Source organism: Lethenteron reissneri, chromosome 49 (genome assembly GCF_015708825.2).
Source record: "Lethenteron reissneri isolate LAM-NWPU_2019-01 chromosome 49, ASM1570882v1, whole genome shotgun sequence".
NCBI classification, from domain to species: Eukaryota; Metazoa; Chordata; class Hyperoartia; order Petromyzontiformes; family Petromyzontidae; genus Lethenteron; species Lethenteron reissneri.
In genome coordinates, this window is record NC_083827.1 from 2,718,121 (window position 1) to 2,744,666 (window position 26,546).

General features: G+C 48.2%; 1 protein-coding gene across 1 annotated transcript in view; it reads left to right on the forward strand.

Moving 5' to 3' along the window:
• The window catches only part of LOC133354795 (phosphorylase b kinase regulatory subunit beta-like), a 121,788-nt gene that overhangs the window by 40,659 nt on the left and 54,583 nt on the right, over positions 1–26,546 (forward strand). Inside the window, exons 5-10 of the mRNA XM_061571914.1 lie at positions 2,548–2,655; positions 6,118–6,198; positions 9,086–9,201; positions 10,358–10,421; positions 18,071–18,166; positions 21,440–21,637. Of these exons, the coding sequence (XP_061427898.1) occupies positions 2,548–2,655; positions 6,118–6,198; positions 9,086–9,201; positions 10,358–10,421; positions 18,071–18,166; positions 21,440–21,637 (663 nt within the window). The remainder of the gene's footprint in view (positions 1–2,547; positions 2,656–6,117; positions 6,199–9,085; positions 9,202–10,357; positions 10,422–18,070; positions 18,167–21,439; positions 21,638–26,546) is intronic.

Here is a 26,546-nt window from a genome sequence, read left to right on the forward strand (position 1 = left end):
CCCTCTCAATGTTATATCATGACCACCTCTCAATCATGAGCACATCCCATCGGGACCACATTAGAATACATTTGCCCTCGGCAGTACGACTGAAGTACTGGACGTCGCGATGCACTCTCCCCACCTTGTGACCATCACCAACACAGGGGTTGGCAACCCCAAAATAACAAGAAGAGCAATCTTTTTCGAATTCGGTAAAAAAAATATTTTAAGAGCCGCAATGCACGTGAATAACGTGACGAAGCAGTTCTTAAAGAGCTGCATGTGCAGATCCGGAGCCGAAGGTTGCCGACCCCTGCACCAACACGACTCCTCCCTGTCAAGTCGACCTCTCGGCGGCAGAGCCTTCTCCCCTGGCGTCTCCCTCCCGTCGTGGCCCCGTTGCCCGTCGCTCGCCCAAATGATAATCTACGGGCAGTCAAATCCAAACGGAGGCCGGATTGCGACTGAATCCCGCGACGCAATCCGGCCCCCGTCGCTGCTAAGTACATTTGCTTGGCCGTCGGCCAACGCTAAAGTCAATCCTTAATGGAATTGTAACGTGTATTTATCTGCCGCGTGGGCGGTGGCGGGGGAGCAGCGCAAGACGCAGAGTGAAGAATATTCGGTTCTTCACCCAGTGCACCAGCGTTTAAGGTGATCGGACTGAGTGATTTGCACGGGGGTGGGGGTGGGTGTTGCCGGTTGAATGGGAAAACTGAGGTTGACTCTGCCGCAAAGTGGCAAGGAGGAATTGTAATTTTGTTTGTCCAAGCGGAGTTTGTTGAGTTTGGATGAGAGGGTGCGCTCCGACACTGTTCCCAACAATCAGCTCCACAGCCACCAACATCACCTCCACTGTCACCGCCACCGCCAATGTCACCATCAATTCCACTGTCACCACCACTATCACCACCTCCACCGCCACGATCATCACAACCACCACCAACACTATCTCCATCACCTCTACTGCCATCACCACCTCCACTGCTACCATCATCACCGCAACCACCACCACTATCACTAAGTTATGATCGCGAGCACCGCCTTTGTCTCCCCCGTGCTGGTGTCCTATACAGCGCAACAGGTACTCGTTTAAGGCTGAGTTAACCTAGGGGTGACCCAGGACCAGATTAAATATTCGCCACTGTTATTGGTCTTGAGCGGGAAGCGAACTCAGGTCTTACCACATGTGTGCATCCATCGTATCTCGCCAAACGATATCGTTGCATTACCTACAGGGAAATAGTTTCCGCTTACCGCTTTTTACCTTAACGCAGCACTTTTCAGGAACGCTTCTACGGCGTTAAAGAAGGACTTACCATATACAGTAGAGTATGGTCATATATTAGTGTGGCTGATTCAACTCTTGGCACGGATTCGAACCCAATAACCTCGCGGCGAGAAGCTCTGCTGCTGAAACCACGGAGATAATTACTCCCCTGGCCGTGGGCGAGTGACACAAACCAGCATTGTCATTCAGCACGGAACCCGGAGTGACAGAGGGCCTCGCGATGTGGGGCGAGCGGTGCCATCGTTGAGGATTAAAAACGCGACGCTCAGAAATGCCACCGACGTGCGATCGTATTTTAATTGAAAATGAAAAAAGTCGACGGATGGAGATTAAATTCGAGCTTGAGGTGATTTCGCTGACATTTGATGCGGCTTCGAGCCAGCCGCACCTGGTATCGTTTACGATTTAAAACTCAAAGTTCATGCACAGCTTACGTCGTTATTTAATTATCATATTTTGTTGCTGTTACTTTGGATCGCGATGATGATGTTGATAACATTTGCTGTCAATAATGCGGATGAATCTATTGAATGCGACTTTTGATGGTGGACATATGGTTGTTGATTTTTGCTGCTCATGTAATTGTATTCTTAATTGATTTTTTTGTGTTGGGTCCCTACACCACCCAACATAGCCAAAGAAATTAGTTTGACAAAACTGCTGGTGGGAGTGACTCATAGTTCAGATCGTTATGATATTGATGGTGTTGTTGATGGCATTCTGATGACGAACTTTGATGATGATGATGAAATTACAAATGATAATAATGGTTGTAATGAACGTGACAAATAATGATGATGGTATGCGTATTATTGTTGATATCGATAGTGTTAATGGTGGTATAGTGATGATGTTCGTGATGAAAATTATAATAATGAAAGTGCAATATGATACGATATAGATTCCTCTCCTCATGTTCCAGTCAGTTCCCTCAACAGACAAGATGTTCTACATCCAGTGCACATTCCCTCTGGACTTTATTTCGTCTCATAACATGACATTGATGAAACAATTAGAATAAAAATTGTAATTATTAAAATGTTAATTGAGAAAAGGAACAGGCTCAGGATAGAGAGGAAATTACGGTCCGGAATTCAGAGGGGAGAGTGTCACTTATGAGACACACAGAGGGGAGAGTGTCTCTACTGACAGTGGAGAGAGTCTCTACTGAGACACGCAGAGTGGGATGGGGGGGGGGTCACACATCCAAGTGCTGACCTATCCCAGCCACGTGTATCCCGTGTCAAGGTCGTGCCGTGTCTGTGTGGGTGCAGCTGGAGCGGTACAAGCAGGACCCCTCTCCCAGCACATGCCTGCACTCCGTGTTCCACGTGCACACGGGGGACGAGCTGCTGGACAACAGCCTCTACGGGCACCTGCAGGTGCATGGGAATGCGAGCATGCATACGTGTGTACGTGTGTACGTGCATACGTGCGTACGTGTGTACGTGTTTACGTGTGTGTGTGCATGCATACATGTGTACGTGCTTACGTGCATACGTGTGTGTGTGCATGCGTATTGCTCGATCAATGTCTGAACCGGTTAGGGGCCTCTCCCCCAGGTCGACTCAGCCTTAAAAGAGTACCTTGTGCGGTGTGTAAACATTGCCACTGGGGAGACAAAGGGGTTTTTTTGGCGTGGTGCTGGCAACACCCACGCCATTGTAATAATAATTGAAATGTATGAAGCGCCCTTAAACAATCGTTCTCAAGGCGCACGATACCAGCCTTAAAAGGTGTTTTCAAACAGCAATTGCCGCCAAAGCCTGTTAAAGCTACGAGGCGAGTCTTTGTCTCGTTGTGTATATTTGGAGAATGGTGGTACAGAGGTTTCCACACTGCACATTTGAACCCAGTGACCAGGATTCGATTCCCGGCCAGGGATAACATCATTGGCACTGTCTTATCTGAGCCTGTCCTGGCCTCTCCTCTAGGTTGACTTATCCTTTAATTAGTATACCCTGTGCGCTGTGAAAACATCACCACTGTGGAGACCAATACGTCTGAGAAATTCACTGTGCATTGTGTGTATGTATATGTGTGTTAGTGCATTTGTGTGTACTTGTGGGAGCGGTCGCGTAGTAGTTTGCACACTGCGCTACGAACCTGGTGACCTGAGTTCGATTCCCATCAGTGATGAATATCTGAATTGTTTCTGGGGCTCCCCCAGGTCGACTCAGACTTATATGATCACTTCCTTAATATATATGTAGAAGTTATTTAGCATCGTGCGTAGCCAACCGTGCTCGCCAACTTGCAGCACTTGCCCAACAATGAACATTGCGTGGTAGGCGGCTCTATGTACACGTGTGCATATTATATGATTTGTGTATACATTGTATTAATTTACATATACATACAAAGACAAAGATCCCCCCATGTAGCCTTAACAGACTGTTGGGGCAAGTGCCCTTAGCGAGCACCTATGAAGGCCGGAATGGCACACGAGAGTGTGGGTGGCCAGCACAACGCCCAGCCATCCTTCTCTCGTGGCGATGTTTTTACACACCACACCTGGTACTCATTTGAGGCTGAGTCGACCTAGGGGAGGCCCCGGACCGATTCAGATAATCGTCACTGGTGTTGGCCGAGAGCAGGAATCGAACTCAGGTTGCCCGGGTTCGTAGCGCAGCGTGCTAGTCTCTACATTACCACTCCTCCATATATATACGGTCACTCACTTATCGGCAGTCCGTCACCTCCTTATCACTCTTCTAACGCTCCTGCGATGGATACTGTTCGTGTGAACTTCACTCGTTGATTCCTCCACCCGTGTTGAGGACTCGGTCTACTACCAGACTGTGTTCAACCACCACTCTAGATAAAAAATTATATGAATAATAATGTGTCTTTTGCTTGCAATTTTGGAAAGAGAACCTGTTTGTTTTCATTTAAATGGGAGCCCATCATCCCCCTCTCGTGGCTGATCGCCTAGCCCAGGGGTCGGCAACCACAATAACAAGAAGAGCCATTTTTTTCTAATTTGGAGGGAGAAAAAAACCTCAATATTTTAAGAGCTGCAATGCACTTTGTGGTGAATACGAGATAGTGGTCCTTAACGAAAAATGTCACGAAGCGATCCTTAAAGAGTGGCTCTGGAGAAAACCGCCTGACCTAATCTATTGTCCTATCATATGAAGTCCAAACACTCACACACACATTCTGAGCCTGAGTCATATTCGCATTCCCAATGTCCAGAACTCATCCCGCCTCGGAAATCTCTATTCGTTCCCCGCTTAAGCAGCGTCTTGATGATTGGTAGAAGGTCACGGCGATCCATGCCAGTGAAATAGAGTGAATGTGTGTGTTTGTGTTATCATTGTGGGGGGGAGGGGAGCGGCAGTGTAGTGATCAGCGCGGTGCGTTGCGAATCCCGCGACGACCCGAGTTCGATTCCCATTCACAACTGATAACGGTGATGAATATCTGATTGGGTCCTGGGCCTCTGCCCAAGGTCGATTCAGCCCTAAATAGGTAACTAGTGCGGTGTGTAAAACATCAGCATTGGGGAGACACATCTCAGCCTAGCTTCACTCCGGGACCTCCGGTTTTTCCCTCCACATTTAGAAACATGCGTTTAGATTATTTATATTATTTTGCTGCTATAAATTTCCATACAACAAACCACTTCGATAAGCTATCATTTGTGGCCAGGTCGCTTCTGTAAAAGATGGTTATAGCTCAGTGGGCTTTACATGGTAATATTAAAAAAATGTTTAGTTTTAATTGTACATGTTTTTAAGTGATTCGTTTACCTTTCTTATGCTTTGCACTCCTATCATGTTATTGTATTGTGTGTTGCTGCAACGCTCTAAACCCTACTGAACATCCTTTAAAAAGCTCATCGGATTCCTCCAGTATAAATACATATTCTGATTGTGTCTCAGTTGGAGTTAGTACCCTCTTCACGTGGCAAGTGGTCATTAGCAATGGGGAGACAAAGGTGGCTGGGAGAGAGTGCTGACCCACATTGCCCTCCCATGCACCATGCTGCCCTTAATTGATGTCTCCCCAACAGCACTTATCTCTGAACTCTGTACGGCCGAATGTCGATAGACGTCTCTTGATTGGATTGTGTGTGTGTTAATCAACTGCGTATTGTTAACCTTTGCCAGCGAGCTTTGGCCATTCTCAAAGTGCACATAGAATGCCACCAGCACGACTGTAGTAATGCCATCACTCTCCTAGTCGTACAATGATGGTTGCATATTGTATGTGTGTGTTTGTACATGCTCAAGTCACCTCGCTGAGTTAACCTGTAACACCTGGATCTGTTCCGTGACCGCCTGCTAGCGAGCCTTCATCACTTCATGTGGCCTCAAAGTGTACCTAGCCTGGCACAAGCGCCTTGGTCACGACGTGACGAAGGCAGATTTTGTTGATGTTGTTAATGTGTGTGTATATCAATGGGTGTTTATGTTTGTGTGTCTGTGTTTTTATACATATGTGCATTTGCTTGCATGTGTCGGTATGGGTGTAAATGTTTGTGTTTCTGTGTATGCCTGTATGTATGTGTGTGTATTTGTGAATTAATTGTGGGAGTGGTGGCGTTGTGGTTGGCATGCTGCCCGATGAACCCAGTGACCCGAGTTCGATTCGCATTCAAGGCCAACACCGGTGACGATTATCTGAACCCGTCTTGGGCCTCCTCCCCTAGGTCGACTCGGCCTCACATGAGTACCTGGTGCGGTGTGTAAACATCGCCACTGGGAGAGAAAGGCGGTCGGGCGTGGTACTGGCCACCCCACCTCGCCGTGTACCGTGCCGGCCTTCATAGGTGCTCGCTAACAGCACCTGCCCCAACAGTCTATTAAAGCTATACGTGGGTTCTTTGTCTTTGTCAGATCGATGCCCTGTCACTCTTCCTCCTCTACCTCGTTGAGATGACGTCCTCGGGCCTGCAAATCATCTACAACACCGATGAGGTAACGCAACAAACAAAAACACAAACAAGTGACGAACAAAACATTCTACAATACACTGGGCCACCCATAATGCTTTCAAAAATAAATCAAAACACAGGTGTAAGAGTACTCAACTTGATGATGATGCTACAGAACCTCTCATCCAGCTCTTGACGGAGCTCCTTCCACGCTTGCTTGGTGAAGTGTAGTTGGCCGTGTGTGTCAGTCATCCTCTATATTTACAATCCTAGTGCTCAGAGTTGGGCTAGGCCAGCGGTCGGCAATCAAAATAACAAGAAGAGACAATTGTTTCGAATTCAGTAAAAAAAACCTCTATTTTTCAAGAGCCGCAATGCAATGTCACCAGGCGGTCCTTGAAGAGCCACACGCGGCTCCGGAGCTGCAGGTTGTCGACTCCTGGGCTCGGCTGACTGAAGTAAAAAAACAATAGTCTGATTGTTATTGTATATTCATTCATTGGTGATTGGGCAGAGCCCATCAGACTCACAGCACAGTACACACAACTCACAGAAGGCTGGTGTCCGGATGCTAAACCCAGGTTTTAGTGGTCCTTTGGCATAGTGCTGGCTTTCCAAAACCCATCTATCACAAATCACAGCTGTGACTCTTTCCACGCTTTTCATTTGACCTCTCAGCAAATATAAACTGTTAAAACACACTGCACATGCCTGATGGTTGCTAAACACTGTTTCATGTAACTCTCTTTGTTTCTTTGCACGTTGACAAAATAATCCCCCATCTAGCCTCACCAGTTTGTCGGGGCAAGTGCTGTTAGCGAGTAGCATCTATGAAGGTCGGCACGATGCACGAGGAGATTGTGTGGCCAGAACCACACCCAGCCGCCTTTGTCTCCCCATTGTTGATGTTTACACACCCCACCAGGTACTTATTTAAGGTTGAGTCGACCTAGGTGAGGCCCAGGACCAGTTCATATATTCGCTACACTTATTTGCCATGAGTGGGAATCGAACTCGGGTCATTGGGTTTGTCGCGCAGCGTGCAAACTACGACGCTACCGCTCACCATACCCAATGGCGGAGCCAGGATTTTCAGGTAGGGGAGCAACCCCTCCAGCAATGAAAAATTATCGGAGTTGTTAGTAAGTAAGGATTTGTCCCTTGCTTTTTATTCGACGCGTGTGCTGTGATGGCGCAGCCATCGATCGAGGTTCGAATTCGAACCGTGTGTCATCGGCATCGCGCTCGCTGAAGGTGTTTGCCTTCAGGGAAGTCGTGTACTGTATACGCAACTGCGCACAATTCTGTTCACTTATAACTGCTTTGCCGTTACTTATTGCCAATTATGGACTCGGACTATTGTCCTATCATCTCATAGAGTCCCTGGCACGTAATAATATGCTACACAGTGGCAGTGGGGGTCGCAAAATGCCGATTTATCACTAATAAACCCCAATGATCCGATCGAAATTAGTGATATCGATCGGATCATGTGCCACCCCCCCCCCCCCCCCCCACTGGCTCCGCCAGTGCCCATACCACCACTTCGAACAAATACAAATATCCCCCGTATAGCATTCACAGACTTTTGGGGCAAGTGCTGTTCGCGAGTAGCATCTATGAAGGCCGGCACAGCACTCGAGGGGGTGGGTAGACAGCCCCGCGCCCGACCACCATTCTCTCCCCAGTGGCGATGTTTACACACCGCACCAGATGCTCATTTGAGTCTGAGTCAACCTAAGGTAGACCCAGGACCGGTTCAGATAATCATTACTGGTGTTGCCCGTGAGTGGGAATCGAAACCGGGTCGCCAGGTTCGTAGCTCAGCACGCTAATTGCTACTCTACCTCTCCCCACGACACACATACACACACAGTTTTAATTTGAAGCAACGTGTAATGGCTTCATTTGTATTTGAAGAGCGATAGATTCTGGTAAATAGAGGAGATGGGTGGTGGTGGGTCACGAGTAATGGCGTTTGCGAAAAACGCTGCCACAGTGAATCGTTTGGACTGCCCACCTTACCTCTATTTGAGGCCCGTTTGGATTCACTAATTGACACGAGCCTGCAGTCTGCAAGATTTATGCAAGCAGCGTTCAATATGACCAAGCTTTGGAACAGTGCTGCTTAATAAAAAAAAACATGCCGTCACACGTGACAATATAGGAATGTACATCTCATCCACTTTATGTGGAGTAACTCAAAGACTGCCAAGCAGCATTCACGTTATATATAGACGTAATGTTTAATAGTCTCACAATACATCATATTGTTGATGTTTTTTTATATATAAATGTGTTTAATTGCCTCTGTGACGCAGGTTTCTCACAGGATTGTCACCTGGTTTTATTTGAACGATGTCTGCCAGACAATGCATGGGATAACATCGACACAGAGAACATCCACACAGAGAATATCCACACGGATAACATCCGCAAGGAGAACATCCACATTTTAGAGACCTCTCGTTGACCAAAGGAGGGCACCCAGGTCACTCTTATAAACAAGACTATCCTGGTCTTTTAGTTCTCGTCTGATTAAACAAAATACGATTAAGAAAAATACGTGGGTCTCGGGCATGATAACGTCATTACAAGGTGACGATGGCCGATGGGCAAAAATAATAACGTAGTGGCAGCCAAGGGACGGCATGCGTCAAAGAGGATGTTCACCGCAGAAATGTAGCAATGGAATTAGCTTACGTCAAGGAGCCACGTATTTTGTTACATCGCAGGACCATGAGAGATGGCGACAGCTTGGGGGGGAGGCCTTCATCCAGCAGTGATGATGCACCTATCCGCTGCCGGGCAGCACTCCGGATGAAGGGAAAGCCCCTGCTCACTGTCTCCTCCATCCCAAATGCTTCCTCCACTCCACCCCCCCCCCCCCACACCTCTCATTTAACCCCCTCCCCCGCCACCCCGTGCAGGTGACGTTTGTGCAGAACCTGGTGTACTGCGTGGAGCGTGCGTACCGCGTGCCCGACTTCGGAATGTGGGAACGCGGCAACAAATACAACAACGGCAGCACGGAGCTGCATGCCAGGTGGGACCGGGCTCACCAGGGCCAGCTCAGTGGCCTGGGTCATCAGAATCAGAATATGTATTCATATCGAAGAAATCCGATGAGTTGTAAAGCTCTTTTTTGCAGATGGCCAGTGGCCAGTGGTGCATCCAAGGTTGGGAGGCGATGGGGCCAGTTACATCCCCCCCCTCCTGAGAACATCACAACTGGTGTTCTTTTGATAGTTGCCATGGGGAATACATTGACTAATGGAGGACCCCACTTGAAGTGTAGGACATGTCAGGACCACAACCCCTGGGGAAGTTTATAGTTTTGCCACTGCCTCTATCAATGCAATTGCATGGAACAAGTTTGGTGGAAATCTTCTTTAATTTGCACCGATTTAACTGGATTGAGATTAAGGTTCAGTTGCAACCAACCACTGATTTGGGGCCTGGTTTAGGGCTGATTTTAGGTCTGGGTTAGGACATAGTTTTGTAGCATTAATAATTGATATTGGCCTACTTAATCAGTTGGCTTTGGATCTTGATTATTAATGATTTTGGACCTGGCTTTGGCTTAATGTAGATGGCTGCATTAGGGCCTGGTTCATGGCTGGTTTAGGGGGTCATTTCGGGCCTATTTTAGGGACTGGTTCATGGCCTAGTTTAGGTCTGGCTTAGGGGCTAATTTAGAGGTCTCAAGATCAAATCCCTCAAGTCTCACACACTTGGTATACAGCTCATCTGGTTGAGGGACGCAGAACCCCTTAGATTTTAATTAAACAATGCTTTCTCAAATGTTCTAAGTTAAACGTATACATGTAAAGAGTTTCTCCATGCTCTCACCAATGCTGGTGGATATTGGATATTCCTTTGGCAAGGGCCAGGCTACCAACAACACAATGGCTCCTGATTTCCCACGAAGTGGTTTTAATTTTTTCAGGGGAATGTTCCCCTTGGGATTTGAACTCATACCTTACCACTTTGCCTCAGAGCCACCACCTCACCAGATCCGGACAATATAAGTCCACACACTCAATGTATGCTTCACATCAACATCGTCATCATCATCATCATCAACCATGATTGATCAATCCACTGCTAAATGAAGATCCACACATGCCTGTTCATGATAGCATAAAGAAAGAAAATAAAAACGTTGCTAATTGAGTGGACTCCTCTCGTTGTCCCTGCAGTTCTGTGGGCCTTGCCAAGGCCGCGCTGGAAGCCATCAACGGATTCAACCTGTTTGGGCCTCAGGTGATGTGTGCAGAGCAACGGACATTGTACACGTGGTAGTGGAAGCTGTTTGGCTGTGTGTGAGTGTTGCTTGCGTTTCGTGCCAAGACAATTAGTTGATTAATCCACTGAAAAATATCACTGAATTCTTATTTTGTGGCCGCTGGAAAAAATGGTAGCCATCTCCACATCCTGCCTCCTGAAGGCTGGAAACCCTTCTACGAGCCACACCCAGTTATGACGTGCCTGATGATGCCAATGACGTCTTCAAGACCAGGCCATCACCTCCCGTCCAGCAACCACATGAGAGAACGGCTATTTTTGTGTGATCCGATTAGTTAAGTAAATCCAACCGATAATCAGGAGCATAATCGCGTACTTTTTATGTTTTTTATTTATTTGAGCCTGGTACAAAGCACGAACCACACCAAGGGAGGGGTGGAGGAGTACAGAAATTCTGTGGACTGAAACCCCAACTCGGTGCTCCTGGGTTCTGGGAAGGGGAGAAGGTTGGGCTCACTGCCCCACTCACACAGCGACTGTGAGCAGCAGGAGCATAGGCTTTTTATATGGTGAAGGGAAGGTGAGGGAAGAGGAACAAAAGTCAAGAGAAAAAGGGGTGGGGGGGGGGGGGTAATCGATTACTTAAAAAGAGTCGGATAGTCCAGCTCTACTTTGGTTGCAAAATGTTTGGTTTTCAAACCGGACTGTCCGTTAATCGACCTTGCGGTACAATACTCATTCGATGTCTCTGATTTGACGTCAAAACACCACGCTTCTGCACGGGTGCAAAGTGCGACCCACAGAGCGGAGCATTGCTCGCCAAGAACATTAAAGCTACACAATTTCGTTAAGGCTGCACATGGTCAGCTGGCAGCCGCTCTCTCTTGGCACGTGACTAGCCGCCAGAGCGAGAGCCACACTGGGTGTAGTGTGCAAGGACAGACCCCGTTAAAATCAAGCCCTGTCCATGATCCTCCATGTTGGTGCAGAATGAGGTTTATCAGTGTAAAATTGCAATGTTTCATCAAGCGGATAATCTCACCCCCACCCTCCTCCACCCCTTGCCGCTTTTGTCCGTTTATTTGGGAAGAGGAAAGTTGGCAATCCTAAGCGTTGCTGCCAAAGCAATCGCCCTTCCCTCATTCGCTGTCCAATTCGCTCATTTCTCGAGATTAATCCCCAATCTGACCCTCCAAATTCACCAGCATGGATGTCGCGTACGTAATCTCATCGGGGTATCTCTGCTCTAACGAGGAGGCGTTCGTATCACCGTTTCAAATACACGAGATGAGCATTACATATTGGGTTGTAACTACCGCCTGCTGTTAAGTGCGATATCCGACGTTTCTCTCCGCATGATGGAGGCTTCTCCAGGAACTAAAACGTCGGACACAATGCCGAAACGTGTGTGCCATAAGCCCGAATACACGTTGGAGAGCAATATTACAAAACCGCGAAAACCTCGAAGCAGTTACACTGCAAGAGTCTCCTTGCTTATCTCAATTGTAGGTTCTGCGCCAGTGGTGGGAGTTCCCCTTTCATATGGTGGAACGCGTGCAGAAGTGCATGCTGATCAACATTGCAGTGAAATGTATGGGTTTATTGATTAATATCGATTCTTAATCTCATGACACGCGCATCGAATCGCGTGCATAAGAACGTTTTTGAATGTGTATTTGTCGTATGTAATGGGGGTCAACATCACCCCTGCAGCCATTAGAGGCAGATATTTCCTCATCGAGGGCAGCCATCCGTCAACCTGACGCGACGGCCAAGAGGAAAAAAATATCCAAAAAGTTCAAAACAAAACGATCCAAGTCATTTGATATCGTAGAGTGACATTAAAATGCCACGTTTTTAAGAACCATAGTTTCTAAATAAAATTGTTGGCGCGTGTGTCCGTAAAGCCCAAGGGACTTTTATCGGAGAATTAATGGTTTTTAAAATTCAGTCTGCAATAATGACGGTGTAATTGGACTCGCGTGTGGCTGCGATGGGCTTTGTAACATGACTTTAATTGCCAGCATCATTATAATAATTGAGTATTATTCCAGTTGTCATTAAGCAAGGCAGACTAAATTGCTGATGTATGCTGCAGTGACAGATCGAGACAGATATGCTTACAAATGTAATAACAATGATTAGATCAGCAAATAGGGTAAAAAAGCCAGCATGCTTGTGCAAAGAGGTGAACAACTTATATAAATGTGAGCGAGGGTGTGCAGTAATTGTTTGTATGATGTACAAGGGCGAGTGCAAAGTATGTGCACTGACAGAGAGTGATGAGTGGCCTAGATGGAGTTGCGGTATTGCTCCACGTGGTCCGCTTGGTACATCATCATCATCATTATCATTTTCATCATCATGGAGATCATCGTCGTCATCGTCAATGTCCCAAAACCTGCCCCACGGCGTCGAGTTGTTAACTACCTCGCCTGATATGCAGGGGTTGTGGGTTAGAGCCCGACCCTGATGCTTGTATATTTGGAGTTTCCATGTTCTCCCCGTGGTTGAGTGAATTTTTCTTCTTGTCCTCCGGTTTTTCCCTCCACATTTAGAAACATGCGTTTAGAGTATTTGGCTACTGTAAATTTCCACTTGATGATAAGCCTCTTTGTTGAGCTATAATTTGTGACTAGGTAGCTTCTGAAAAAGAGCTATATAACTCAGAGGGCCTTGCCTGGTAAAATAAACTGTTTAGTTCGGAGTCGTAGTTGTTTAATCGCCACCCATAAGAACGTTTTGTCTCGCTACTCGATGCACCCGCACACCACTTCATCGCCGCTAGGATGCCGGCTTCTCCTCTGCGGGTGGACTTCCTTACCTGTGGGGGCACGCGGAAGGCAGTGGGGGGCACCGTTGGATTTTAAAACATTTCTGCAGGATTTTTTTCGGATGTTGTCAGTTTAAAAAAAAGAAAATTTCAGGTAATATTAAACGTGAGATTATTTCAGGTACGTTACATGGGCTACAAAAATAAATGGATGGGTCAATCATTATTATAATGCCCCACTGCACATCAATAAGGCGTCTCCGAGCGCTCTATAGAATATCAAATGTACACGCATGGCCAACACATTTAGTTTTGACTGACCAAGCAATGAACCCTGGACATTTTTAATAAGCGCTTATGTTATAATGAAGGCCACTGACTAAAATCAAGGAATAACATGGTAGAAGCAGATAGCCAGCTCACCCTCTGTATCTGCACTCTACTGTATTAGAGAGGTGGATATTTATTTTTACCGTCCTGCGGATGGTGGGCCCACAAGACCGATGGTGGGCCCACAGGACAGACCATCCGCAGGATGAAGGCTGAGGGGTGGCTGCTATGCCAGTATAGCAGGGAAAGGGATGGTCTCAGACAGACTGGACCTTGGCGATGAACACTCGCTATTGGGACGTGGAATGTGACGTCACTGGGGGGGAAGGAGCGCTGGTGAAGAAGGTGGAAAGGTACCGACTAGATATAGTCGGTCTCACAGTGGGTGTAGTGCTCGACAGAGTGCCGCCTACCGACTCTATAGTCTTACTGGGCGACTTCAATGCTCACGTGGGAAACAATGGAGACACCTGGAGAGACCTGATTTGGAAGAATGCCCCCCCTGATCTGTAATGTTATTGGAATTCGGCGCTAGTCACGGAATGTCAATAACGACCACCATGTTCGAACACAAGGGTGCTCATAAGTGTATTTGGTACCAGAGCACCTTGGGCCGAAGCTCAATGATTGACTTTATAGTTTTAACATTGGACCTAAGGCCGTATGTTTTGGACACTCGGGTGAAGATAGGGGCAGAGCTGTCAACTGATCACTACCTGGTGGTAGTTGGATCTGACGCTTGGGCCACCGACCAGATCGACATAAAAGGCCCAAACGAATAGTGCGGCTTTTCTGGGAATGTCTGGTGGAAGACCCAGTGCAGAAAGATTTCAACTGCCACTTCAGGGAAAGCTCCGATGGTCCACGGGAGGTCGTGGACATTGAGTCCGAGTGGACGATGTTCAGGACCTCGACCGTCGATGCAGCTGCGAATAGATGTTGCCTGAATGCAGTTGGTGCTTGTCATGGCGGCAACCCTAGGACCCGCTGGTGGACACCAGTTGTGAGAGAAGCTGTCAAGCTGAGAGGAACTGGTTTGCCAAGTGGGTGGCAGCGGTAGCAGTCGCTACCGCTGGGCGTAGGAGGAGTTTGGAGAGGCCATGGAGAGGGACTACCGGGCAGCCTCAAAGAAGTTCTGGCAAACCAACTGATTCCTTAGGAGAGGTCAACGGAACGTGGCCCAAGCTATTTTCAGTAAGGGTGGTGGCGTAACATTGAACTCAACTAAGGAGATAGGAGAGAGGTGGAAGGAACACTTTGAGGAGCTCCTCAACCCGGTGGACTTGCCCTCGTCTCAGAAGGAACCCTGGAAACAGCTGTGAGGGGGGGGGGGGGTCGGATCCACCACGGCTGCTGAAGTCGCTGTGGCGGTCGAGGGCCTTCATAGCGGCAACGCTGCTGGGGTGGATGAGATCGCCCAGAGTTGTTAAAAGTGCTGGACAGTGTAGGAGTGCTGTGGTTAACACGCCTCTTCAATGTTGCATGGAAGGCGGGTTAGAGTACCTCTGGATTGGCAAACTGGGGTTGTGGTCCCTATTTTTTCGAAAGGGGACCAAATGGTGTGCTCCAACTACAGAGGGGTCACACTGCTCAGCGTCCCAGGTAAAGCCAATGCCAGGCTACTGGAGAGGAGGCTACGCCCGGTGGTCGAGACTCCGATTCAGCAGGAACAATGCGGATACCGTCAGAGTCATGGAACAATGGACCTGCTCTTTTCCCTCTCAAAAATATTTGAGGGGTCATGAGAGCATGCTTCTCAAGTCTATCTCTGCTTTGTAGACCTGGAGAGGGCATATGACCATGTTCCCCGCCATGTCTTGTGGGAGGTGCTGCGGGGTATGCATTCTATCTGGTCCCTCAATTCCTGGAGTGAGAGCTGTGCCCGTATTCGTTCAGTTAAATCAAAGTCGTTCACTGTGGGTGTTGGACTCCACCAAGGGTGCGTCTTGTCTCCACTCCTGTTTGTGATTTTCATGGACAGGATATCAAGGTGCAGCCGAGGTATTGAGAGTATCCAGCACGGGAGCATGGAGGTGGCGTCGCTGCTTTTTACAGACGACGTTGTCCTCTTTGCCTCGTCAGTCTGTGATCTCCAGCGGGCACTTAAACGGTTTGATGCCGAGTGTGAAGCGGCTGGGATAGGATCAGCACCTTCAAATCTGAGGTCATGGCTCACTCCTGGGAGATGGTGCCTTGTGCTGTCCAGGTGAGGGGGAACAGGTGCCCTTAGTGGAGGAGGTTAAGTACCTGGGGGTCTCTTTCGCGAGTGATGGTAAGTGGGAGTAGGAGATCGGCCGGCGGATCGGTGCTGGCGCTGTATTGTTGCGGGTGCTGTACCGTTCCGTGTTAGTGAAGCAGGACCTGAGTTCTCAAACTAATCCCTCGGTTTGCAGGTCGATCTACGTTCCCACCCTCTCCTATGGTCATAAGCTTTGGGTGATGACCAAAAGGATGAGATCACGGGTAAAAGGAGCCGAAATGAGATTTCTCCGCAGGGTTGCCGGGCTCACTCTCCGTGATTGTGTGAGGAGCTTGGTAATCCGGGAGAGCCTCAAAGTCGAGCCGCTGCTCCACCCGATTGAGAGGAGCCAGTTGAGGTGGTCCAGGCACCTGGCAAGGATGCCCCCCGGTAGACTCCCCCTGCCACTCTACCGGACACATCCCACTGGGCGAAGACCTCCGAGCCGGCCCAGGACCCGCTGACGGGACTGTCGCTCAGCTGGCCTGGGAACGTCTGTGAATTCCCTAGGAAGACCTAGAGTATGTCGCCAAGTAAAGGCAGGTCTGGACCGCCCTACTCAACATGCTGCTGCTGCGACCCTCACCAGGACAAGCGGATTGAGAAACGAACAAACGATTATTTAGAAAGTATTATTTATTAACGATTGAATTTTGTTTTACTCTCTGTGCTCCTCTGACGTTTATGGTAGGACATGACAATATCTTGGACAAAAGCATTTAAAATTGGTTCCCACTTATTGAAATAAAAAGTAAGCATTACTCTGGATAATAATTAATACTAGCTAAACTACCCGGCTTTGCCCAGGACTTGGATTCACGACGCTCGGCCGCCTTTGTCTCCCCAGTGGCGATGTTCACACACCACACCAGTTACTCGTTTGAGGCTGAGTCGACCTAGGGGAGGCCCAGGACCGGTTAAAATAATCGTCACCGGTGGTGGCCGTGAGCGGGAATCAAACTCGGGTCGGCGGGTTCGTAGCGCAGCGCGCTACCCACTACACTACAATGCGTTACTCTTCCACAGATTTGACGTCACAGCTCACTTGCCGTGCAAAAAATATATGCATTATTGAGCTCCCTCCCCCCCCATAAAAAACAAAAGTGTATTTTTAAAATGTTTGCATGGTGTACATTCTGGAAACTACTCACATGGCAAATTTCAAGTTTGTTGCATGTCGGGAAGTAAGCTAAACATTTTGAACAGACACACCTAATCACAACTTTGCCTTTTATATATATGGAGATATATGATAACACGCGCAGGATAATCTTTTGGATTTGCCTGCCCAGGTTGCTACTGCTGCTGTTGTTATTGTTCATTTGTGTTTTTACCCCTGAATAGCAATCAGAATGAAAAGTCAAAGCGAGTGCTGGAATTTGTGTTGCTGTTGATCGTGGAGAGAGAACGATTTCATTAAGGAGAGAGGCGACATTGTCATGGACAGACAGCCAATATTTCGCGATGCGTTTGCAATAAAATGAGTTGCAAACGTCAGCACAAAGCAATAAAGGCCAAAAGCTGTCTCTGCACCGGCAGCTGTGATTTCATCAGCAACGACGGGAAATGTTAAATCAAACTTGAGGGTGAACTACGGCTAAGGGTAGTACCTGTACACAAACGACTTTGGTGTGGTTCTTGGGCCATGGTGCGGTGCAGTACATCTCTGGTTGTATTAAAGCGCACAGTCGACAATAGCTCTGTTGTACAATGGCTTATCGTTGCACCCCAAATGAATCGATGTAAGAAGTGCACATTATTTTCTAATGGCGTATGAATTGCCCCCCACTGAATGATGCTCACGGTGGTCACCCATCCCAAGTACTATGCCAGGCTTGCCGCTGCTTTGCTACCGAGCTCTGACGATATCTGGCGCGTTTCGGTTTCTTTACTCATATGCTGTGTGTGTAAATATGTGTGTGTGGGGAGCGGTGGCACAGTGGTTAGCGTGCTGTGCTACGAACCCGGCGACTCGAGTTCGATTCCATCTCACGGCCACCAGCATTGACGATTATCTGAACCTGTCCTGGGTCTCCCCTAGATCGACTCAGCCTCAAATGAGTACCTGGTGCAGTGTGTAAACTTCGCCTCTGGGGAGACAAAGGCGGTCGGGCGTGGTGCTGGCCACCCACCCCCTCGTGTGCAGTCCCGGCCTTCATAGGTGCTCGCTAACAGCACTTGTCACAACAGTCTGTTAAGGCAATAGGGGGATCTTTATCTTTGTGCGTGTGTGTGTATATGTTGATGTTGTTGTTGGTGATGTTTCCGATGGTGATAGTGATGTTGATGTTGTTGGTGGCGATGCTGATCTTGTTGGTGGTGCAGGGCTGCTCCTGGTCAGTCATCTTCGTGGACACGGACGCTCACAACCGCAACCGACAGACGCTGCACTCCCTGCTGCCCCGCGAGTCTCGCTCTCACGTCAGTGACAACAGCAACAATAACATTGGCAACAACAAGAACACAACTAAACATAACAGAACACAACAATGACACAATAGATGCAAAATATATGCAGCCCAGCAATCATAAATAACAGCACAAAGACGTTAACAAAAATAAATCGCAAAATAACAGCGCAATAACAACACATCAACAAGACAACATTGACACAGTTGCACGGAAGCATCGCGTAAAAACCACAGTACAACATTGACTCGATGGCACTGACACAACGATTTGAACTTGATACTATCCAATCCGTTATGGTGGCAGGGTGGTGATGGTGCAGCGAGAAGTTTCAGTTTCGTTTATTTGGTATAGCCCTGTGAGCCATTCGGCTCTTGAATCGGGTGCAACCGCAACAAACAAAAACATGAACAAGAAACATCTTGAAGTGACTACGCGCAAACATAAAAATCCAGGAAAAAACGGCAAAGTTTTCCAGAAAAAGCACCGTTATCAATGGGAAGGACCTGGGTTCGAGTCCAAACTCTGGAGCATCCCTGTGTGTAGTTTGTATTGTTCTCCTGTTGTTCCGCATGGGTTTCCTCTAGGTTTTCCGGTTTCTTCCCACAGCTGGTATTGGCCAAATTTCCCCATAAAAAATACCGGCGTTTAACTCTCAGGATTACATGATTTCGAGTCACCTTAAACACAACATTGTAATCTCGGCGAAATGGACGTCATTATTTTGAAGCCAGATTTGATCAGTGGAGCTAGATTCCACAAAAAAGGCTTTTTAAAGGCCAGAAACTGATCGGTTGAGATCTTTGAGTGAATAAACTCATGGCTGGAAGACCTCGACATCAATATTTAGCTCCTGAACGTACCGTTTTGCCATCATGCACAAGGATAGAAATGCATCAAAATTTTGGGTTGTGCGCTCTTACCACAACACAAGTATGTATGTTTAACTTATTTCGCACCATACGTAGCCAACCGTGCGAATCAGGAAGGACAACAAACTCAACACAAAACTAAGTAGGAGTCCAGACACCGGAGTGTGCCACGCTCGTGGGCCACAGGGAGAGTTTTTGCTCCGAGCCCGCCGAGCGAGCGCTGTGGCACGGTAGAACAGACGCGGCGAGGATAATTAATTTCTAAACTGGACTAATTGTGTCTGCGCCCGGCTTCAGATGAATTGGAAGCGTGGTGGTGGAGTGGGCAGGCAGGGGGAATGTGAAACCGCCCTAAGCGGATTACAGGTCCGGAATCTTCTACCCAGCGGGAGGAGATTTATCGGCAGAAATTCCTCGTTCTAATTACATCTGGCCAGGTTTGCTTCCGTGGGCTGCGGCTGTCAGGAGCGGCGTCCCCGCAGCACATTTTCTATATTTGATTATTTATTTATTACCACTACTATGACCACCACTCCCAGTGGTGCAGTGGGGTGCACGCGGGGTTTGCGATTTAGAGCTCACCGGTTTGAATCGATCTCCCGGCGCGGCAGTTTAAAAAATGTACTTCCTTATGCCTTAAGATAAACTCTCTTCAATGAGGACGCATGTCTGTTGCAAGGTTCAAGTTTATTATGTTAAACAACGTTAGAACTCAAGAGGCCGGGTGAGTCTCTCGAGTGTGTGAATGAGTGAGTGAATGATGGAGTGGGTGAGTGAGATGGTGGATGAGTAAACGATAAGAGAGTATGAGTGAGTAAAAATTTATTTTATTTAACCAGGTGTGAACTCACGAGACCAGCATGAGTGTCATATAACACATTCCTGCGGAGGGAGCTTGTAGGGACGTTGGGTTGCTCGGTCAATGGCCAGGGTCAACGGCGGCGTGGTGTATTGCGAAAATATGGCCGACTGTGAGGGCGGTTAAACGTTGAGTTTTATAAGGGCACCACGGGGTGACCAGCCCCCCCACCAGCCCCACCCTCCCCACCCAGCCCCTCCCCACCCTCCCCCCACCCTTCCCACCTAGCCCCTCCCTCCCCACCCAGCCCCTCCCTGCACGACGGACGGACGGACACAATAATCCCATGTGGGCTGGTGTAACCAGGAGGTTCCTACCAGTATAATAGTGGCCTGGGAAATGTCTGCCACTATGGGGCAATGGTTTCTGCCGTGTGCATAATCGCAGTTGAGTAATTTGCAGGTGAGATCTTGTCAAACTACGTGACAAATGTATTGATCACACGACCTTTAAATTTGGTCATGGGAAAATTTCCAGCGAGGAATATAAGCCCTGCCCGGTCGTCATCCATGGTAATGTGGAATTTCCACCACCGCTTCAGGTTGACCAACAGATAAAGTCTGCCGCCTCATGGCTCGTATTAGCAGAGACACACTTGGCACTGGAGGGTGTGTACACGTGTGCGCATGCGTGAGCCTGTGCTGACAGTTGGACACGCTTTGTTAGCTCAAAACGCATTCAATTTCGCTTTAGTCAACACAGGCTGCTTAATTGAAGGGCGTCGTGGCATTTATTACAAATTGAGTGGCGATTCCACAGTGTGCTCTGCAGATTGCCGTGCTGGTAATTAAAGCCTATATGTCCCAATGTAATTGAAAACAAATTCCGTATTGAAAATTAAATTGAAAATCAGACCGTCACTTCCCATAGCAAGTACAAATCACCCACATGCTCCCGAATGATTGGAGGATTTATTTATTTGTCAGAGTGGAGTGGCAATGCATTTCTTTGACTGAGTGTAGTTACGGTCACGAACAGTTTATTATGATTATCCTTATTGTTACTCTGCCTGTTCACCCAGGAGAGCCTCACCGAGTCTCAAGGCTCTTTTTCAGGAGGGTCCTGCCAAAGGTTTCACAGTAGAGGGCGATGTTGCCTCTGCCGTGTGTAACCTCAATTTAGTATTTTATCTGGTAATCTTTCAGCATTGGGAAGTTTTGGCCAATACCAGTTCCACTGTGGAATTCGTTTTGTTTTCGCTATGGGCGCACACCAGATAATCCAGAGGAAAGCCACAGGGTGGGAACATACAAACTCCATGCAGAAAGTCACCCGAGTTGCGAATTGAACCCAGATTCTTCTTGCTCTGAGGCACAAATGTTGCCACTGCACCACCTCGCCACTCAAAATGTATTTTAATGCAAATCTAGCTGTGAATTTCATCTTCAGCAGCAGCCGTGCTTTATCCACTGCTGGATTAATCCTTCACCATGCCATTGCCATCCCTCTCGGTCCTGGTCGCGATGAAAGACCTCACGTTGTCGCCTTTCCTCATCAGAGAGAGGCGCCGCTGTTAGCGCTGCTCTACAGTTACATCCCCCCGTTGCGTTGCAGAACACCGACGCGGCCCTGCTGCCGGTGCTTGGCTACCCGGCATTCGCCGTCGATGACGATGCCCTGCGGCACCAGGCACTGGACAAGGTGGTGCGCAAGCTGAGAGGCCGCTACGGCTTCCGCAGGTTCCTGCGCGACGGATATCGCACGGCGCTCGAGGAGGAGCACCGGCGGCACTACCGGCCCGCCGAGATCAAGGTGACGAGCTCGTCACAGTCGCGGCGGTGGTGGCGGTGCCGCTGCTCACATGCCGGGCTTGTTTTCGTCAAGGGCATTGCTGTCCGGCTTTCATCTCCGATTAGCACGGTTGGCCACGCACTGCACGAAAGAAGTTCAACACACGTACATACAACATCCGTCGTTTGGCTGTTAAACGGAGCCACTGACGCGAGCTTCGAGACAATCCCCCCCCCCCCCTACTATTCACTGGAGTTGAGAAATGCACCGCAGGTCTACGCGTAGAATTGTAGTGGACAGGGCATAGATGCTGAGAAGAAGAAATGGTGGTGGTGGGGATCCTGAGTGAGTCGGTGAGTGAGTGGTAGGTGAGTTGTCTGTGAACAGGTGGGTAGGTGCATAGGTGTGTTGTTTGGTGAGTAGTAAGGTGCCACTCAATACATGTTTTGCTTTATTTTACTCTGTTTTCGCATGTAGTGCAATTCTTCATCAGTTGCATTGTTTGTGAGTGTAATTAAATTTTGTTATGGGTTTAATGGTCTAACATTCCTCCCTTTTAGCAGAGTTTTGTTGCATTTCTTTTTAGTTCTGTAGTATCCGCTTCCACGGGCTGCTATCAGACAGTTCCACTGCTCTGCAAGCGCTCCTGATGGAACATTTGTCTCATGATGTGACGCCGATAGACAAATCGGGATAAAATCATGAAAAAAACAACAACTAAAGTGTTGCAGAAAAAGTTTAACGTTTTTATTTAATTTTGCTGTTCAGTTTTTTTGGTTGTTTTGTACATTTTTTGCTATGGCAATTTTTATCTTAATTGAATCATTATTCCTCAGTTAGCAGCCATTAAGGGTTTACATTTCTGGTGATTAACCTAGCTATGACCTTCATCCGCTTGCAATGCAACCATCCCTGTCCCCAGTGTGTGCTGCACAGCATTCCGAGTGGAAGGTTCCTACTCTTGACTTTGCGGACAGCTCCCGCGGTGTCACTGCCAGCAGCCGTTATGTTCCAAGACGTCCCACAGTGTCGCAGCCAGGGCCACGAGTAACAGCAACGACGTGAGGAGGTTTCTTGCCGCGGCTAGAAGCCTAGAGGGATCGCAACGGCGTGGCGGCGGCTTCATCCAGCAGTGGATAGATCGGGGGGCCCGGCAACCAAATTATCAAGCAAAGCCATTTGTTTCGAATTCGATAAAAAAACCACAGTATTTCAAGAGCCGCAATGCACGTGAATACGAGACGGGTCACTCTCGGTTTTTTGAGTTTCCTTCTCAGTTTCTTGGGTTTTACCAGGTAAGGTCCACTGCACTCTTTTTTCAGAAGTGACCTGGCCACAAATGATATCTCAACTGAAGTGGCTTATCACGTGGAAATGTATAGCAGCCCAAATGTTCTAAAGTGTGTTTCTAAATGTGGAGGGAATAACAGGAGGACCCAGACTAAAATCCACGTGACCACGGGGAAAACAGGCAAATTCCAAATGTACAGCGGCCGTTGGGTTCGGGATCAAACTCCCGACCTCCTGCGTACCAGGCGAGGTAGTTAACATCTCGCCATTGTGGCACCCCTGTATCTTGAGTTTCCCTATCAATTCATTGTTTTTTTTTCCCCCAAGGATTTTTCAGTCGGGGGTCTCACTGAGTTGTACCGTTTGGGGTTGGCGTGTGTGCAATCTGCACAACGTGGACAGACTCCACAGAGGGGAGGACTTAGTAAGTGTTCTCGGTGCATCTCCACGGAGCTTTTCTTGCTCAGCCACTGCAAACAATCGGCGTGAGAGCTCGCGTACGGCGCGGCCCACTCTCAGAAGCATTTCCCCTCCCCCTGTTAAGCCGCGAATTGGTTTCTTAAATAAATAGATTCGTCTATTGACCGCCATGCTGACAATTGACCACTTATCGGCTCCGGCTTCTAACGTCGATGAAACGGCCAAAGGCCGGCAGGACAAGAGCTGGGGAGCGGCTCGGGAGCGCTGCTGATGTCGACCGCTGCCAAATGGAAGTCATGGGGGGCAGCGGTGGGGGGGGGGGGGCAGCACCTGGATTACTTAAACATCTCAGAGGTTAACCCAGCTCGTGCATCGCCATCTATATCTACGTGACAACGATGATAATAATTTACTTTTATATAGCAGTGTCATTCATGCCAGCAGCATCCCACAACGCTGTACATTAATTCGAAATATAAGGACCAAATCTCATATACTGTGGTTGGCTATGCACGGCAAAAAAGAAGTCCAACACACACACACACCAAGCAAATAACAATCCTACTACCAAGCACAATAAAAAATAAATAACCAAATTAATAAATGGCATCAAAGCCAAAACCACAAACAACAAAAAGTAAACACAAAATAAATTAGTCCATGATGATGATAATGTTGAAAGTGAGAATAGGTTTTCCCCTTTTTTCTGGCAACAAAACAGGTGTTAAGATGTTAAAACACCAAACTGGTTAATGCAGACATGATTCCTTGAAAAATGTTTCGGTTTGGTGTTTTAACATCTTAACACCTGTTTTGTTGCCAAAAAAAAGGGGAAAACCCATTCTCACATTTTAGTACTGGGAAAGGAGGTCCCAGTGATTATGGTAATGGCCACGGCAATGATAACAGTGACTATGTTAATCAGGGCCGTGATGGCGATGATGGTGATAATATTTAAATGTACCCAGGAAAGCCTCACTGAATCTCAAAGGATCCTTTTTCAGCAGGGTCCTAACAAGTCTTCACAGAGTAGGAGGGGTAATGATTGCTCTGCGTGTAATCACAAATGGGTGATTGACGGTGTGATTTTTCAAATTTGGCAAATTTGTACCGAGACGCCCTGCGCGCAATGGTCTGCTCTTATGAATGACATCACGGGAACATTGATGTGAAGCAGTGACGTCACGTGGTTATCACAGCCGCAGTCATAGTCAGGGCGGCTGCTGGATTCGAACCGCGAGGCCCTGCAACAAGCAGTGAACTCGTTACCGCTACGCCGTGTCACTGCCAACTCTTGATAAGCAGTGCATCACCCAAGTTAGTCTGCAGAAGCAGATATCCCATAATTACTTCTGAATAATCGTGCACTTTAGTCCACCCATCCTGCTATAATTTTCATCACGTGACAGTCACCCCGATATGTTTTGTAATGTACAGGAGGTGAAACTCAGCCAAATTAATGCGGTGGGGTTTTTTTGTGCATACATTGTTAATCGGGCTGAGTGGATCAACTCGCTACGCTTGAGAGCACGGGTTAATGGCAGGCGGTCAAAACCTGGATTCAAACCCAGGACATCAGCTCTGATCCCTGATGGAACCGACCTGTCAACCACTGGATTGCAAGTACAGCGTTGCTCAACGTTGCACCACGGCAGCACCCATTCTCGTCTGCGTAAAAATTTAGCTCGCTGCATTTTTCGTAATAATCTGCAAAACTTCATCAAGACAAGCAGCGCCCAGGCTAAATTGCAGATGTTGGTGGGTACTGGCTCGGTGATTTACAGGCACAGCGGCCTTCTGAGACACACCCAGCCCCAGGACTCGAACCCTTGCCCTCGCCAGTCCCGGCTCAGTGTAACCACTCGTGCATCATCCTCTTGACATGTTGCCCCTCGACCTCCACGGCGTGACCTCACCATTCCCCCACCCCAACGGTGCCGGCTCAGCTATTTCACAATGCAGATATCGGCCGAGACGCGCGCCCGGCTACACGAGGGCGCTTGAACCCACAGGGTTCCCGGGGGGTTGTCGGCTCATTGGCTCTGACGCGAACATTAACCTCGCGAGCCCCCCCAAAACGCCGCGAGCCCCCTGCGAGCCCCCCGTGCGCGCCCCGCTCCACCCTGCTCAGGCAACCGCCGTTGAATATTTACAGATGATGGAGCGCATCGCCACGCTGTGCTAAATCACTTCGCCGTCGGGGCGGCGGTGCGGATATTCCCCCCCCGCGCCCCCTTCCCACCACCCCCTCTCCCCACTTCTATCGGCCGCAGGGCCCCAGCCCGCACTGCCACTTACATTAACATTGATTTCCGTTTTGGTTAAAAAGGGAGAGGTGATTTGAAGCGAGCCGCGGCGCTGGCTTCACGGCCCGCGTGGCCGCACCGGCAAATGGAGCGTGAAAATAAGAACGGGGCTACTCGGTAACGGTGCGCTCAGCCGCCACTCGCCGTACACACGCTCCTCCGAGCGAAACTCGGCTCCTATAACCCCAGGTTATTGTAGCACTCTTTTTTATATTATTATCCTTGGTTGTATGTGTATGTTCAACTTATTTTGCACCGTACGTAGCCAACCGTGCTAATCGGAGTGTGCGGTGGAAGGACAACAAACGAAATCCACAAAGCAGTTCTAAAGAGATGAGTTTTCAATCTAGAAGATTTAAAAGTGCATAACCCCGGTGGCTTCTTAACAGCGTTCCAGACAGCCACAGAAGTGCATCCAAAGCGCGCGATGCAGTGATCGTCTTTGTTTTATCATGTGAGAGGTGTACAATACAACCTTGGATTGCGAGCATAATTCGTTCCGGAAACGTGTTCGTAATCCAAAGCACTCGTATATCAAAGCACTCGTATATCAAAGCGAATTTCCCCATAACAAATAATGGAAACTCAGATTATTCGTTCCACAACCCAAAAATACTGTATTCATATAAAAATGATTAATACAAAATAGCTTTTTATATTTGTATTATTTAAATTTAATATAAAGTAATCACATGTATTAATTAAATGTAATCGTGGTTGGTGTGAGGGAGACGAGAGAGAGGCGAGGAGGGTTATTGTGTAGTACGACTTTCACTTGCAGTACAGTCACTAAAGAACAGTCGCTACACTTGGACACAAAATAAATAAAATGCTTTACGCACACACACTCGTAGTCACAACACTATAGTAAACAGTATACGCTCGCACGGATGTTGACTATACGAGTGAGGCAC